The 17,987-nt window shown below is 44.7% G+C and overlaps 1 protein-coding gene across 1 annotated transcript; it reads right to left on the bottom strand.

The window, feature by feature from the left end:
- Positions 1 to 1,099: 1,099 nt before the first annotated feature.
- spsb1 (splA/ryanodine receptor domain and SOCS box containing 1) lies at positions 1,100 to 11,509 on the bottom strand. The gene is made up of 3 exons (XM_083638632.1): positions 11,386 to 11,509; positions 3,920 to 4,788; positions 1,100 to 2,729 (listed from the first exon to the last, which is right to left on the bottom strand). Exons 2-3 carry the CDS (start codon positions 4,611 to 4,613, stop codon positions 2,602 to 2,604), a joined length of 822 nt encoding a protein of 273 aa, XP_083494758.1. The 5' UTR covers positions 4,614 to 4,788; positions 11,386 to 11,509; the 3' UTR covers positions 1,100 to 2,601.
- Positions 11,510 to 17,987: the final 6,478 nt, after the last annotated feature.

Genomic DNA, 17,987 nt, shown 5'->3' with positions numbered 1-17,987 from the left:
ATCCAAATCAAATCAAATCATATCATGGCCAGATGTGGTCCTGGAGAGACCTATTGTAACGGGAACTACCGTATAAGTGGTTTTTAGTAGGCCACTGCCAGGTGTTTATATGCCTGTGGACAGATTTTGTGATTGCAGTAGCATCAGTAGCAAGATGCAGTCTGCAAACTTTACAGATATGTAGCTGACATCAAAATGAAGGCAGAGTTCGAAAATGGGTGTGATCCGAGCAAGACACTCACACACACACACACTTTAACACCCCTGGCCTACATTCATGTATGTGTGTGTGTGTGTGTGTGTGTGTGAGAGAGAGAGAGAGAGAGAATGTTCAAATGAACCAAACCTATCTAATCATTCGGCTTATATAAATTGCAAATTGTACATTGTGGTTTGCATTAGTTTCTGTATAGACCCTTCTCACGGGGGCCATTTTGTGTCAAAAAGGCAGAATAAACACAGGTGCAAGCAAAACACTAATGAGGGTTTCCAACTTCCATGATTGGAATTTGGAAACCCTCAGTGTTTTTGCTTTCACCCGTTTATTCTGCCTTTTTGACACAAAATGGCCCTTGTGAAAAGGGTCTATTGTGAAACTGCCACAGTAGTTGGGGAGTGATGCAACAGGAATACAGGGGTTCACCCCTCCACTATCTTCAGTACATCGTTTCAGTAATCAAGTAACATTTTACATGCGCTTGCTTAGTGCAGTTAAAGAAGTCATCAAGTGCACAGAGCGTAGTGGCCACCATGGCCTCCATATTGTCTCAGTATCAATCTGCCTGCTTTGACATTCACCAACTGCAACTCACTTTGTGTGATCTGACAAAGAAATAAATAAGCTTAAAAACAAGTTTAATATATTTCTGAAGTTGCAACGCGTTTCCTTTCATTGGCATAGTTTTATAATCATTGGAATGTGTGTCGTCTATCAATATGAGGGAGCCTGTTTGGGGGAGTCATATGGAATATCTTTCCTTTTAAAACTAGCTAATATTTGATAAACTAGCCTTTCACAGCAGGTCACCTCAACAACGCACAAGACACTACAAATAATTTGAAATAAACTTTAATACTTACAAACAAATCTACAACAGGGAATACAAATAAAATGACAAGTTGCAAGCAAGAAGGAAAAGTCAGGTGTGGCACAGTTTATCCACTTTCAGCAGACTGCTCAACAAGGACCACATTGTAGAATTTAAAATACTAGATGTCTACCGGTATAATTATGGCATTTTGACAACGTGTTGGCAAATTGACCCTCTCTGCGTCACATTTGTGCAGCACTTCGTGGATTGTCTTGTTCCGTCATTATTAATGCCTTAAATCTAAAAGATTACTGATTTAAAAAGGCACCTCGCCATTCACTTTCATAATCGTGGCTCCCCGAACCCTTCCTTCCCTTTTACAAGTCCTAAAACACAAACGCTACGACAGTGACTCTCCGCCGTGTGCCGGCGAGGTCCCAAAAGTCTGCGGGTCCTCGCTCCGGCCGACCACGGCGCCCGCCGATTTCACCGCTCGGTTTCCACATCTGTGGGAACAGCGATCAGCTGATGTTTTAATGGCACGTGGCTGACAAACACCTGCACTACGAAAAACGGGGAGTGAGGAAAAGATAAATAAGAGACATTGTGATTGTATCGAGAAAAATCTCCTGCAGAAGATGCATGCTACAAAACGATCACAGTGACTTTATCCTGATAAAAAAAAAAAAAATCCTGGTTATGAGGTTCCTATCTGATGCCCTGATGGTAAAACAAACAGGCACTTTCCGTATTGCAGAGAAACCTGATAGTGCAGCGAGGTGGAGGTTGGAGCTGCTCTTCAGCTACCTCACAGTGCGTTCCTCAACACTGCACTATAAACTCACAGTGGAGCGGTCAGCATCTCCTTTGTGTTGTGTTGTGAGAGCAGCAACTTTTATTTATGGTCCATAAAAAAAAAAAAATCACAATTCATTTCTAAAAGCAACTAGGATTTCATCATATCGATTGTGGAACGTGTGAGAACGTGTGTACATGCTGCCACCTTTTGGTCAGACACTAAAAGTGCACAACTGCACCTCCCCGCCTCAAAGCTAGATTACGCTTCGACACAGCACGGCGTTTTTCCATTTTAAACCCCGAGTGGAAAAGAGAATTAACGACCACCGTGGAGAAGGTGGAGGTCACAGCAGAGGTACCGACCACTTCTCCCCACACGTCGCCATATAAACCTGGAGGAGGAGGTGCACCAAAATGGTGACTTGTCAGGGGGACATCGTCGTCTGGGACCAGCATGTGCATAGTGTTCAGTGATTCCTGATTTAAAAGTTATACAGAATACAACTGAGAAAAAGTCATAAAAACAGGATTAGAAAACCCAGAAGGAGTCCCAAGCCACTGACAGTGAAGCGTAATTCAAAACTTCAAAGAACATGACTGTCGATCGAGGCTTGTTGGAACACCCTTCGTGAGGCCGAGTCAGGGCAGAGAGAGGCTTGAACAATGTTGCCAAACGGGTTCAACCCAAGTAGGATCCCAGAGAAGTAAGAGAGAGAGAGAGAAAGAGAAAGAGAGGAGGGTGTGCTCGGTGTGCATGTGACCATCGACCCCGTCATTGGTAGAGCAGGTAGTTCTTGAGAGAGGCGGGCAGGGGCAGTCCGTGGATTTCGCTCAGGCGGTCCCTTCCTAGAGCCACGCGCACTGAACGCCGGCACAGGTCCATCAGAGGGAGGGGCTCCGCTGGGAGGAGACAAGACAGGGAGAGAGAGAGAGAGAGAGAGAGAGAGAGAGGAAAGAGCCAGCTTATTTTCTGTGTTCATTATAGGAAGGTTACTCATCATCATCAGATCATTTGGGCACCGGCTATGGCAACACATAGTTGAGTCTGACTCATTTGCAGGATAGAGCCAAAACCTCCACGAGGGCACTTGTGGCGGCTGGCCTAGCTAGGCTAGCACCGTCTGATTTCACCCAGTTAACAGTTTGTTTCTGTTACTTGGTGAAATCAGTTTGTGGCGGCTGGCCTAACTGTTAGGCTGTTGTTGTACAACATCATCCGATTCCTGCGTGAACCAAATAGTTTTTTCTAAGCCACCTAAAAAAGCATGATCATTGAGGACAGCCACTTTCCCCCTGCTCTACATGAAAACAGAAACGTGTCAAATCTAATTGGAAATGGTGTTAAGGCATATTATCAACCATCTGTAAATGTCTGTAACTGCTTTTCATAACATCTAGGTTTGCGAGATTCCAGCAAACTGAACATAATAACCATGAAAACAACATGTTTTGATGAATTGTCATTGGAAAGCTCATGACCCATTTCACGCAGGCATCACAGGGGTCAGTCCAATGGGATCATTCGGGGGTAATTTGACACTTGTCTGGTATAAACAGCTTGTTTTCATGACCACAAAGGACCACTGCACGCTTCAAAGTCATAAAGACTGATAGTCTGGACGGCCTAATTATCAGACGCAATGACAGCAGTTTACATTGAAAAGGAAACTTCTTTCCTCTTTGTTAACTTCTTAAAAAATTGCAAACAGAACAGTGGAATCAGCCCCATATGAGAAATGATATATGATTAACTGTTTTAATTATTAATTTCCTGTTAGTCCGGGCTACAAGGCAAAGAGACAAATGACGTCAGGTGATCAGATGTCCCAGGCTGCTTTAGATAAGAGTTAAGCAAGTGGGCCTTGTGCGGCTGAAGCCGAGTTACAGTAGAAAACCAGTGCTGCCCTGCAGTAACCTCGTCTGCCCCCGCAGGCAGTAACGAGTCTGCTTTGACAGGACCGACCTTTGACCTTTTACAACGTTGTTCATTGCATCAATAAACACTGCCATTGGGCTCTGTAAACAGTTGTACACATCATCATCATCAGAGAGTAAAATGTCATGAAGAAGAAAAGCTTGCTTGTACTTACGATCGAGTCCATTTATGTACCGGATTCGTATTTCACAGTGTCCCCACACGGCGCTCACTACGGGGTACACCTTCCTGCCCTTAAGTCCTCTGAACGCCACCCCTAGATAATGTCCGTCCACTATGTAACCCAACGTCCCCTCGTCCATGTCCAGGACGACTAAGAGCGAGTCCGGTATGATGAAGGTGTCGTCGGGCTCCAGGAAGGCGGGGTAGGTTCTGCCCGCGTGGTTCTTGCCGTCGTGGTAGAGTTTACTCCGGCACAGGTCCCAGCCCCAGGACTCGCTGTTGTTGCCCACCAGGGCCGTGTAGCCCACCGAGTGCAGCGGCGCGTCGCCCGTGGCCACGCCGACCACGGCGTGCGTGCCCCTCTGGCGCATGGCCCAGCTGACCTCCCACACGTGCAGCCCCCGCGTGTAGCCCACCCGGCCGCGGATGGCGTCCGTGCTCTGCGCCACCGGGTGCCGGTGGAACACCAGCTTGTTGTCGTCCTTGACGAAGATGTTGAGCGAGCGGTCGTCGTTGTTCCAGGAGTGCTGCACCTGGACGTCGGGGCCGGCGGGCGGCATGTCCAGCAGCAGGTCCAGCCGAGAGGGCTTGGTGCGATCCAGGGCCTGGAGCTCCAGCTTCAGGGGACTGAAGGCGGGGTCCCGCATGTCAATGGTTTTGATGCCACCTGGGACCTTCTGCCCCATGCTCTGGGTGATTCTGATAGCACCCCTCTTCCTCCTCCTCCTCCTCCCCCCTCCTCAAATCAAAGAAAATCGGGGGGAGCAGATCAGCTTCAGGAGCCCTCCGCCACTGTGTTCCTGTGTCACTGCTGCTAACAGACAGGTGAGCCCAGGGGTCAGAGGTTAGAGGCAAGCCCACCTGGAGAGATGAACACAGAAGAGACGCAAGCATGTTAATGTGGCGTCAGTCATGTCACCTAAGCAATTGTGATGTCGTCGGTGATGTCACTTGAGCAATTGTGATGTCATCAGTGATTCACTCGAGCAAGCTTAGCAAGCCACTCTTGAGCGTGTGCAGTTGAGCTTGCTCATAGGAATTTGGCATTGTTGACATGTATGGAGATGTATCATAATTCTGTTCTTTCCCTCATGATATTATTGCGCCTGTATGTCTTGTTTATGATTGTAGTTTCTTGTAGTTGTGATTCCAAATAGTCGACGAGTGGTTCGAAGGAGCCCTGATTCGACTGCCAATCTCAGTCGAATAGTCGCAAAATGTGGTTATGAAACAAGGATCATTCCATTCTGGCTATATGGGGGTGCTGCTGAATGTCTTGACTTTGCAAAATAGAATTGCTTGGTTTCTCCCAATAGATTGTGATATATACCCTATTTTGTTGTAAGTATCAGCCTATTAATACCATAAAACCAAGTCCCAATTAATTAAACAAACCAAACAAGCTCATGCCAGTGGATTTTCTGATTGCCATAAAAAAAAAAAAAAAAAAAAGTTGAATATTCATACTGAACAGCCAAATCCAATTGGACTGACAGAATCCTGAGTGGGGTACAGCAGCCCTGGTGTCTGTAAGCCCACGTGGCCCCTGGGCATGAGAACAATAATAAACTAATAAACTTCCTTTTAAAGCAGGAAATTCAGCAGTAGCTCTTACAAAATGTCAGATAGCCAAAGATCAGGAACAGCAGTACTCCTCTGTATCACTCCCTCTGATCGGGGCAGAGTGGTGCACCTGCTGTCATCACGTCACATGATGCTGGAGGCAGTGTCTCGCTGCCACGTCACATGATGCTGGAGGCAGTGTCTCGCTGCCACGTCACATGATGCTGGAGGCAGTGTCTCGCTGCCTAAGGAAATCAGAAATCTATACCTACATGCATCATGTTCAACTGATAACAGTTTCATTACATAATCTGCTGGCCATGGCCTTATTTCCCAGAGACTTCTTACTGGTATATACACCTGGTATATACACCTGACCTGGTAAAGACCCACAAGCATCCCCAACGTAACTCACCTGTGCACGTCTCAGTCACGGCAGATCAGGGGCTGTCTCCACAAAGCCTCTTAGTGCTAAGAGCTACTGCTCCTTGGTAAATATTCTAAGAAAACTCAGAGCTGCTCCTTGTGATAAATATTCTAAGAAAACTCAGATCTGCTCCTTGTGGTAAATATTCTAAGAAAACTCAAGAGTGATGCTCAAGAGAATTTCCCCTTAAAAAGACTCAATCCTGAGGGGCAAGAAAGGTCTTGGGATGGAAAAAAGACTAAATCCTCTAGTGTAAGGAAGTTGTAGCTTCCACTTATTATGCGCCGGATTATTTGAATTGGAACCGGCCGCAGGCGAGCGATCAGAATCACAGAGAGGTCTTTGAGGTAAAGCTATAAAAGTACTCAGCAGTCGAACAACACAGCCTGAAACATCGCTTATTTACTGTATATCCTGGCATGTATGACATCACTAATGACATCACAACTGCACTTATGACATCACTTATGACATCATCGATGACCTCACAGTTGCAGTGACATCATCGATGACCTCACAGTTGCAGTGACATCATCGGTGACCTCATAGTTGCAGTGACATCACTGATGACCTCACAGTTGCAGTGACATCACTGATGACCTCACAGTTGAGTGACACAGATGATGATGTGCTCCCATCAGCTCATTAGGTCCCTGGTTCGAATCCGGACCGTGGGGGTTCCAATGTGTATGGTCTCATCAGTTGGTATGAGAGAGGGCCTTTTTCTACACCTAGTGAAGATAAAAGCTATTCACAAAGCATTTGAGCTATTAGAGAAGAGTACTTTTAGGAACTCAGGGGTTTCTAGGGTGAGCAGAAAATGCCTGAAAGATGCAGAAAAGATGCATTATGCAGCATTAATGCTATTATTCTTGATTATGAAAGTGATCACAATGTTAAGATATTTAGCAACAGGCAAACAGTGTAGCAGTGATCATTTAGGTCTAATATGCTGCAACACAGTAGAAAAATCACACTTAACAATCACACCTCCTTCACAGCCTCATGTTGTGAGGGGAAAAAACACAAGTGTTTCCCCTAGAATGGAGTTGTAGCAGCGGTGGTGAAGCACAATTTTCTTTTGCTTGCAAAGCGTCAAGCGTGCCCTGCCTGGTGCCTAGTCCTGTCCTGCCTGGTGCCTAGTCCTGTCCTGCCTGGTGCCTAGTCATTATTTCCCCCCGTTTTAATTCAACATACAATGGCCCATCCAAAAGAAACAACCTTTTCAAAAGAAACAACCTTTTCAAAAGAAACAACCTTTTCAAAAGAACGGCTTTTCAAAAGAACAGTCCAGTGGTTAGTTTTCCAATGTGGGGGGTAAATAACAGAATTGAGTGCTTTATTTTTTGAGGGGGACATTTTAACCAACTTTTAATATTCCCCTGTCCCCCATACTTCCTACACACATATGCATTGTGCTGACATTATCACTATCAGGTAAGCGATGAGGCACAAAGTTTCTTGTTTACCGGTATGCGCTTTACTCACGTGTGTGAATTGACTGGATATGAAGCGTCTGTAATATAAGGTTGGTTTCTAAAAGAAAACCTCTATAGCAGCGGTGGTGCACAACTAACTGCTGAATGCATATAGGAGAAACAATGAAGTCCAACTGTCTATAATTTATACCAATACCACTAAGAACATCAAATGAGTACTAGTAGATATAATATCCTTACTGCATTCACCCAAATACAAGGCATACGGTGTCAACCTGAGGATGCGAGTATTCAAAAAGTACCGTTTATATGGTTTCCCAGATTTTGTGCAATCAGCTCTGCATTATAGCATTTATTTTTTTGATAGTATAAAAGAAAACCCTGCGTTGTTGAGTGCATTCTGAACGACAAAAAGAGGCTTGTTGATTTGTCTTGATCGACCAATGACAGCGTCCAAAAGACAGCGTCACACCTTAGCAACGGGGTCATCCACACCTCCTCACTAAAGGTTTGTGTCCGCGTTCCTCGCTACTCGGGAGAACTTTCCTAAAGTAAGCTAGGAGCTAAGAGCTCTCTGAGAGGACTCTCAAGCTTTGTGGCTGCAGCACCCAGAGGATAGTGTGCCACCTTTATCTCTGCTGCCATTTCAAGCAACCAAGAAAGACAAGACCAACAAGTTTCTGTCAGTCAGCAGTCATCAGCACATTTGTCCAATAGACTGGCCAGGTGACATCATTGTGATGTCATCAGTGAGTGAGTGACATCATCATTGATGCAAAGCTGAGCCATTTTGCGCTGCGCACGCCAATAGCGCAGGCGAGGCCATTTTGCACATACAAATACTGCAGCCTCATGTCCACACAGATAGAAGTTAGGCAGTGCTGTGTGTACAGCTGATTTAACGAAACACAAACAAAACAGAAGTGCTAAACAACATTACTACGATTATAACTACTGTTGTTGCGCGGCGCAGCCATCTTGGATTTTTGAGGTCGGGGCTGCTGAGGCTCCTACGAGTTGAATGGGAAATACCAGCTCTGGTGACGTCACCGTCCCAGCTCATCATGACCTTTGAAGTCGTAAGATTACCAGTTCCCAGTTATAAAGGAATGCACGATTAGCCTATCTGGGAACTGAGAGACAGAGACAGTAAGCTAATATCTACCGTACATGCATAAAGTGCCATCCGTAAAGAACAGCACATGTGGTCTTGATTCTCATGTTTTACATCAGTTTCTTCCTACATACCGTAGCTCCTTAAAAACTCAAGTGCATGTAGCTTATGAAGTTCTCCACGCGTAATTGGTAAACACTGATGGAATTATTATGTGTTCCTCTCGTTAAGTACCTCGTTTAGCATTATGCTACTACCCGGGCACGTTTAGCACAAACACTGAACCTAAAGCCCTGTGCAATCTTTATGGAAAGCTGAAACCCAAACTTGGTCGCAATAATCAGAGAAATCTGAAAAAGTATGGCAAAGAAGGCTAAGGTTCAGGGAGGATACAATGATACCAACCAGAGATAGGCCTCTCTGTGACATTATAATTTAAACATTGATTTAAACATAAAAAGTCTTTCATTGTATATCACAGACCAACATGGCTGTATGCCGCTAATTGTATAATAGCTGTGGCTTCACATAAAGCAAGCGAATGGGAAAAGCAGAGTCACACAGCAGATCGCCGGCTTCTCAGTGGGCCGACACTTCACTCCCTTCTTCACACAGCTCCTCTGAAACTGAAATATGCCCGCAATCTCCCAAAATAGGAAATAAGAGGGGGAAAAACTCCAGCCATTTCCTATTATATGGTCGTCTAGTCGGGAGGCTAACAGGAAAAGCAGTAATAAAACGTCTGGCTTAAAAATATCAAAAACACACTCTGCTGTCTCTTGTTCGTTGCCGGACCACAGCACTTTCCGAGCAGGCAGGCAGCGCTCAGGAACGCAGAGAGTCTTGACAATAAAAGTCTTGATGGTGTAACTCTGCTTTAACTAGATCTTCTCTTTTTCACATCCAGATCAAAGACCTGAACTCTGACAGGGTCATTTACAGTTCCATTACTGAGGAGCCCATGTTCCACAGCATCATTAAATTAACGGTTGTGGATCTATTTATTGTGTCTGCATACCCCTGCTGTACTTTTTTTTTTTTTTACAGTGTTAACCTTCCGCCTACTGTAGGTGCTCTGTGGGTTTGTTTTTGTTTGTGTGTTTGGTTTTATGTTTTGCTGTTATTATTTTTGTGGAGATTGTGTGTGTTGTGTTGTGGGTGACTGGGGACGGAGGGCATATTATTTGTTATCGCATTCTTCACTGACTGTTTGCCCCTCTGATAACTAAAAAATTAATAAACACACTTAAAAAAATAAAATAAACTGTTGTGGAACAGCACACAGCTAATTCTGTACCTTCTCTGTTTGAGTAAAAAAAAAAAAGTTACCATATCTGCGCTTGCCTCTGGGCCTAGTTTAAGTCAGTAGTCGAGCAATACCACACAGAGATTTAAGGATCATTATCCCACAGACAGAATGTGATATTTTGTGAGTGCAGGTGTGTGACAACTGTTGCTGTTTGCTCTGCGTATTTCTGCCCGCGTTGCCCCCAAGGCCATATAGGCCATTGTGTTCTGTGGAAAACTGGGCTGCTTGGGGAAAGGCCACTCTAATTGAATTGTAGACAAGAGTTCATTGAGAAGTGCTTGGGCTCTTTTTCTAATGCAAGTAAACAACCATTTAAATGGGTCATGTCTCTATAGTGATAGGAAAACAGGGGGGAAGAAAAAGCAACAGCGGGTGGCCACTGGCCAGCATCTGCATGTAAACAATCTCCCTTTTCAATGTCTGCCCGGCCTTCAGGGAGAGTGAAACGTGTTAATTTGCACACTCATTGTGCATTGAGGGGGTTTACTGTCCCTTCTCCGTACCACACAACAACATGTTTAGAAGTAAATCAAAATTAATCGAGCAATTAAGGTCTCCCCCACATTTACCTTGGCCTTCAAAACAAACATCTCCATTAGCGGTGTAAAAAAGGTGGGGAACACAGCTTGTGGTGGGGGTATATTTGGGCTGGGATCCGAGCCTGGCCTGGTTGGTTGGTTGGTTGGGGGGGTTCTTGGGCCCCTGGCTTGGGAGCTGATTAAAATGCATGGGGGTAGGCTCCCTGGATTTGCTGAGCCAAGGAAACACTTGTCTCTTTTGTAAGGCTCAATTTAGACTGGGCCCACCTGAACTTAGGCCCCAGCCTGTTTCTGTGCCCCGCTGAGCTGATCAAGCTCAAGGTTTACAATGACAAGAGACACACAGTCATCTATTGTAGGCTACGATACAAAGCCTTGTGTGGAAACATCGGTGTGTGTGTGATCAGACTATGGTCTGCGTTATTACCACGCTATGGCTCCCCCTATGGAGATATTAAAATGATAACGTTATTGAATGTGGCCACTGGCCAGGCGGGATTAGTTACTTATCAAATAATCAACAGTTAGAGCTTTGTTGACAGTGGTTAGTTGTTTCTTCGTGATATCTATAGGTAGGCTATGTAGGCCTTGATACTCATTTAGCTTAGCTTGTCATGCTAGCTAAGGCAAGAGCAGGCTAATCTTTTAAAGAGTAGTGGGCCAAGCATGCATGTGCTCTCTCTGGGGGTCCACGGCGCGACCCCTTCGAGCGGCGCGCCAATATTGTTGATTTGTAACATTGTTCCTATTTCTCCCGAAACGCGATCGTGTTTGACTAGTTTGTTACACAACAAGATGAAGCAGCACACGCCGATTTAGCAACAAGCAGGCGCGGCTACAATGAAACAAACTCAACTCTTTGTGGATCGAACTCCTTCTAATAACGCGACGTCTGGGAAGAGAGACGAGTCTTTTGTTTTTGTTTGTAGCGACATAAAACATGTCATGTAGTAGCTAATGTGACGAGGAGGAACATTGCGAAGCCGAAACAAACACTTCACCTATCAAAACCGAAACGTACAGGGGGGGAAGGAGAGAGGGATATAAAGAGATCATATCAAACACACCTTGTAAACTTGTTAGGCGGCGAAACAGCAGATGATGATGAGGCTATAGGTGAGGCTTCGCTTCTTGACCTACTCCATCGCGGTTGTCCCGGACCCGTCTCTCTCCTTGCTTGTAGCCTTTCGCCTCATACCATTTTAGGCTGGACATGAATTAGGTGAAATGATGGCTGCTGCTCTAACATCTCTCGCGTCACGTGGTCAAATAGCTCCCAGCTGCTATGCTAGATGGGACCTCCCTACTGGCGGTTTGAAGAGCGAAGTAAAAGTTAGCTTGTTGTTGCTATGAACATGAAGGCCTAGAGGTCTCAAACACCAAAAATGTCCCTCTTATTTCTTTCTTTCTGTTGTTATCTTGGACCAAGTTCATTTTCACCATATTACCACTATTTTTTGTTTTCAATTTATAACGTATTTTGTTCTGGGACTGTGTATTCAAAAGTCGATTTTGAGAGCATGACGTATTTCCTGTTGTAACAGGATGTTGGGGCGGGACATAACACAGGGAAGGATCAATCAAAAATATAAACCAAAGCTCTATCAATTATGGAATAAAGGCAGTTGTATTTAATGGAAGTAGCAGAAGAAAAAGGAACACGAAAAAGGCCAATTGGTTTTGACATTTAGTGTCAAATAATTGTATATTATGGCATGGAAAATTGGCAAGCGAGGTGAAAAAGTAATATCATTGTGACTCTACGCCCTCCAGTGGCGATTAACGGTATTACAGAGGCCACAAACTGGAGGTTTTTGATCCGATTTAATTTGATTCTACTTCAGGCTGTCCGAAAGAATGGCAATCAGGTTTGATTACTTGTGTGACTACTGACTACTAACCCATACACTACCAGCTTAGCCTTTCCAAACATGCACTATTGAAAATAGGGATTCACCCTGCAGAGCACCAGTCCATTGCACGAGTAATATTAAATTACAGTGGTCATTTAGTCCTTAGTCCACATGTAAGGAAGTAGCACCCTGTGGCAGACACAGACAATTTTAGAAGGAAAAAACGAATTTTACGATAACAAAGTAGTAGCCTATTTTTGCCGCCTTCATTTATTTTTGTGATAGCACTGCCTGCTTTGTAGTTAAACTCAACAAACTTAAATCACGTTAATTATTATGTAGATATCTTTCATGCAAGTTGTTAGTGCTAATGTTTTAGCTGTTAGCTGTAAGGTAAGATAGTTCATGGGTATGAGAGTCTGGGTTAGTGGTAACAACATTGTAACAACACACACTAATGTCCAATTGTTGAATGGGGCACATTTGCACATTTTTCAGTTTTATTATTATGATATATTATTATGTTGTCTTAATCCTTATTTTATAATGTCATATTTCACCCCAGGGTAGTATGTTACAATTAACCCGGACTATGGGATGAGCTGTAACATTTCACTCCTTGTGTTTGAAGCTAAACCATGCATTTTCTGTTTGTGTTACAGAGATAACAGCTACGTTTAGTAGCAGACACATGTAACTATAGTGCGTATCACATTTGGAATGCACTGGCTTAAAAGAGCTCTAAGATACAGATAGAAATATAAAAATAAATGGACAACTATACGCGGTCTCCCCTATGTCATGCTACATGATGAGCATTCCGTTCGTTAAGTCGACATACATAACTGACATCATAGTGTGACATATCGACACTACCAGTGACCCATGATTTGACACACAGCTCTTGTTGGCATAGTGACAGTAACAAGATGGGGATCAGGCAAGACCCTCAGCATCATAAAGTCAGACTCATATTCCGTGGACAGGCTTTAATGTCAAGTATGACTGACATGCAATTTGGACCGACAAGGATGACGTTGACGCACCCTGAACATGACCTTCATGTGCCGGACACCTGGTGTAGTCACATCCAATCTTTCATATAGACCTCCAACAGCCCATGTCCTCCTTTAGATGCTGTTAAACGAGAAGTAGCCTAGGGTCCATTCATACCCCGGGGATTAATGATAATTTCTCCACATTGACCTCAATAATGATATTCAACTAATTTTTTGTTTGTTTGTTTCTCTACCGGACAATACTGACTACTGCTCTGAAATTCTGCAGCGTGGTGTGTGGATGAGATACATGCAGCAAATTCCATCTTGAATGTGGAAGCGCCAACACACTACCGCCATCTAGTGGCTCCTCCGATGCTCCTTCCTCCTGCTGGAGGTTCAGACCCCAACAGTGGGTTGGTTACTGACTCTGCATCTGCAGCATTGCATTGCATTCATTTTACACTCATTCAGAACATCTTAAGATGCTTTGAAAATACACACTCCAAGTGACACACACACAGTAAACGACACACATGCCTTCACAATCTGAACAAGTAGCCTACCAAAACATGCAGAGATGAGTTCTGCTAATTAGGGCCAGGGGTCCATTCTCACCAGCTATTGGTGAAAGAACATCTATTCCCTATACATTAACATTCCCCACATAAACGTGTATACGCATTCCGCCACATTTGTGGTTTCATTTTTCCGTGACAAAGGCTGGAATTAAAAGGACATTTAAAATGACCTTATTTGTCCAGTGAGCGAGGCGTCTGAAGGTAATATGGCTCGTTTTACATCCCTGGCAGGGAACATAGCTTGGCGACTTGAATTACCTTCTCCTCAGCTCGTCTCCCAGTGAAAATGCCATTTTCCCGTGCAGGGTGATGGCGCAATGTGCTGAGCCCGGTGATATCTCCGGGCCCCTCCACACAGTGGAGGAGGGGGAGCACAGACATGCTTACTGCCTGCCTTTTAGAAACCATCATTTCAGCAGGATCGATAGTACATCCCACACTGCACGGCCCGGCAGACTGCTCTGCCTGCCTCTGCTGGTGGGGGGGGGGGGGGGGGGGGGGGGGGAGCATGTGCGGACAGCAGCGCCTCAAGTCAAAGCAGCACGCACGGCCAAGGTGAATGATCGCATGCTGCGTCAGACACGCCGGCTCCTCGCTTCGTTCCCAGATGCAGTTTCTGAGGAGGACCAGTGGGTGGATGCTGTCCCCAACTAACGGTGGTTGCCTTTGCAGGGCAAACTGGCAGATGAAGCTATAGTACACTACCGGTGTAGCAGTCAGCTTCATATTTCTCAATTACAAGCGCACTAACAAGCACCAGAGCTTCATGGTTCATAGCTGACTCACAAACACGAGATACACATAAAGATCCTGCATGTGAGGCAGCAGCGTGCATAAAAAGCCTCTCCATATCTTTCTGAGCCGTTCTACACCTCGTTCACTGTATTGGAGGTTGAGTACTCAAATAGATTTATGCTGTAGGTGAAAATACATCTCATATTTCAGTAGGTGGCTTGCAATATTAGACTAGCACAGACCAGCATGCAGAAATCCTTAGATGTACAAAAAATTACTTTGACCAGTTAGCAGAAAAGGATAATAAAATAATAACAACAATAATAATAATAATTATTATTATTATTATTATTATTATTATTATTATCCTTGACTGTAAGAATGCTTAACTCTGGTTAGTTAGTTATTTACATCATAGAATTATGCATTGTTGAAAAGGCCCAAAACACTTTAGACCTCACTTTTATTTGATTGTTAGCAGTCCTCTTTATCACATAAGTGTCCTATCTTTTACACGGGCACGAACATACTCGATTTAGACGCTGATTATTGACATACAGTTATGATCATCTATTATTATGTTCAAATTGAGACCCAAAACACTCACACACACACTCATCACAATGAAGCTCTAAAATGCGACATACAGTAAAGCAGTTTGTAAAACTTAGTACGAATGTGCGAAGAGAATCGCTGCACCTATGCATTTAGCAAGGAGCAGCACGCAAATGTTCGGGGGGCGCGAGCTTGTGCTGTTTTCCGTACGTCTCTTTGTGTGTGTGCACGCGTCAGCAGGCATGTATTTAACGTGTACTTGGATGACTTTGGGAAATAATGCTTGCCGGCGTGGTGTGTGTGTGTGCACGCTGCACGGGACGGAGGAGCCAGGAAGGAAAGGGAGTCCGTTCAGAGAGGTGCACCACTGCGGGACGGGCCGGGGATGGGGATAGGAGAGGAGGGTGGTGGTGCAGTATAAGCAGCATCCCCTCTGCTCGGATCGCTGCTCATTTGTCAAGTTGCCTGCAGAGTTGAATGGTGCATTGCTGCTGCTGCTGAAACACAGGAAGGCAATCAGCTTTGAAACGCCACACCTCCGGGGGAGGGGTCCCAGGTGGAGGATCATCTCCTTGCGTGATCTGCAGATTAGGGTTTTTTCGGGGGGCAAAGCCACTCAGCAGCACGTGTCTGAGAGGGTCGACCTGGAGAGAGATGTGTGTATTGTGCTTCCAGAATAATTTCATATTCAGCGACGTTTGTATACCCTATATTTTTTTTTAGTGTGCATAAAAAATAAGTAGTACATATGGCAGATTGACCAAATATACACCCTCATGCCACAGAAAATGTTATTTTTGAGTTTGTTCTACTTCCAATCTGCTGTCAGAAGTGGACTGCACTGTTTCAGCATTCCATCGTTCCTCCCCTGAGAACTGCAGACTAGCGGAAATGATAGAAGGAGGAGAGCAATTATAACATTTCCAAACTTTTACAATAAAACCTGACATTTTCCGGCATGGTTTTCAATCAATCCTGCGCTGTCTTTCGTGTGGCTTACTCAGACTGTGCGGCTCTCTTCCCTGCATATGAGCCAGCACGGACGTCCTCTCCATAGTGGGACACGGGGAAGGGGGGGAGAAGCCCCAGTGTGGTCACGGCGTTAATGGTGGCCCGGTTGTGGTGGCAGTACACCGGCAGAACCCACGGAGATCATCCCGCGGATCAGGACCAGGGAGAGAGGGGCTGTGAGGTGACCCGCCGGTCGGTGCTGTGGTGAGGCGTAGGCCAGCAGCTCACACAGCTCGTCAGACAGCATCCAGGAGGACACAGGTCGCCCCCTCCTCGTCCAGGCCCTCACATGGGTGAGGCTCACCCGTCTCCAGGCTCCCTCCGTAGGGTAAGTGTCCGTCCAGCAGCTCGGCATGCGACTCAACCAGACAGGAAACCGGCAGCCGCAACAACAGCTTCCTGGTCAACGGAGAGAAAGGGGCAATATTAATGTGAGGAGGAATGATGAATATGAATCTATTAAATGCACACAGTAGCGTATTTTCTAATTCGACTCAGCGATGGGGGGGGGGGAATAATGGAGTTGCCTTTAATCAGAGATGGGGACTTGGGACTTGAGACTTGGACTTGAGTCGCACTTAAGTCACACATACAGTGACTTGAGACTTGTCCTCAAAGACTTGAGACTTGACTTGGACTTGAGATCTGGGACTTGTGAACAATCTTTATTTTTGTGTGTATTAACATTAAGGAAACGTCTACTAATAATAATGTCAACTAATCAATGCTGATGCTGTATGCTAATAGTGTGGATAATACAGTAGATGCTTTGAATCCCTTAGTTTTAGCTATGCAGTGTTCTAAGCAGACTGGATGGCATGCAGCAGATGATAGAACGCTCACCCATAAGAGACTTGAGACTTGACTTGGACTTGTGACCAAAGACTTGAGACTTGACTTGGACTCTAGCTCAAAGACTTGAGACTTGGACTTGCAAAAAAATGACTTGTGAGCATCTCTGCCTTAAATTGAGTCAGGTCATGAACCGATTTCAAAAACTCCCTCGTGCCAGTCTGTGCTCTCTGGGCTGCAGTGGATGTAGGTGTCATGTCCAGTCCTTTGAGCGAGGCGATGTCTTAGATGAGACGATGAGACGAGTGTGAGCTTGGTGCACCTGTCGGAGAAACAAAAGCAAAATGGCAATTTGTTTTAATTTGCCTTTTTCCATCATAGATTTCCATGTGCATCTGATCAGCAAAACCTAAATGATCATAACGTTGAAAGACAAAGAAAATAGGCCTATTCTACCGCTTACAACCAGTTCAAAGGAAAATGAAAGTAAATGGAAACAAACAAAAAAACTTAACGCCTCAATTATTTCCTTCAGCACAGCACCTCTGAATGTCGGTGCGTCTCTGCAGTTCACAACTCTCTCATTAAGCAGCAGACACTTCAGAGTCTCTGGTTGTGAGTGGAGATGGCACACATGTCAGGAAACACCTGGGAGCTGCCGCGGTAAGGCTTCAGAAGCAGACACACACATTACAGGTAGACACTGATTAACCGCTCGGCCGATGCCTGGCCCATAAACAAAAAAGTTGTCTGCACGTCTGCTCTTAACTGGGACTAAAAACAAAGAGATGCTGCTACTGTGTGCACCACAATAACATTATTTATTCATTTGTTTATTTTTTTACGCAATTATTTATAAATGTCTGTTCTCTCAGAAACAAGGAGCTGCCGTTATCTGCTGATAACAATTATTGATAAACTTACTGATCAACTTTATTTTTCATTCCTGAGTTTTTTTCTTTAATTTGTTTTTTTATTATTAACTGTGGACATTTATTTAGTTGAGATTTTTTTAAATAAGTGCGCTACAGACTGCAGAGACAATGCAGACAATAACAGTGTAAAATAAAACTTCATGTTTGAGTTCAGCAATTTGATGTCTCATTTGTTATCATTAAATGGTTGCGCAAAAAGAAAGTTATCG

Source organism: Poromitra crassiceps (assembly GCF_964638095.1).
Source record: "Poromitra crassiceps genome assembly, chromosome: 6".
In the NCBI taxonomy this organism is placed as follows: Eukaryota; Metazoa; Chordata; class Actinopteri; order Beryciformes; family Melamphaidae; genus Poromitra; species Poromitra crassiceps.
The sequence above is the reverse complement of the archived record's forward strand: the minus strand, read 5'-3'. Positions and strand labels throughout refer to the sequence as shown.

Coding starts and splice junctions, on each gene's coding strand:
- spsb1 (XM_083638632.1), bottom strand. CDS start 4,613: ATGGGGCAGAAGGTCCCAGGTGGCATCAAAACCATTGACATGCGGGAC. Junction 2,730..3,919: donor GTACATAAATGGACTCGATC/GTAAGTACAAGC, acceptor GTCTCCTCCCAG/CGGAGCCCCTCCCTCTGATG.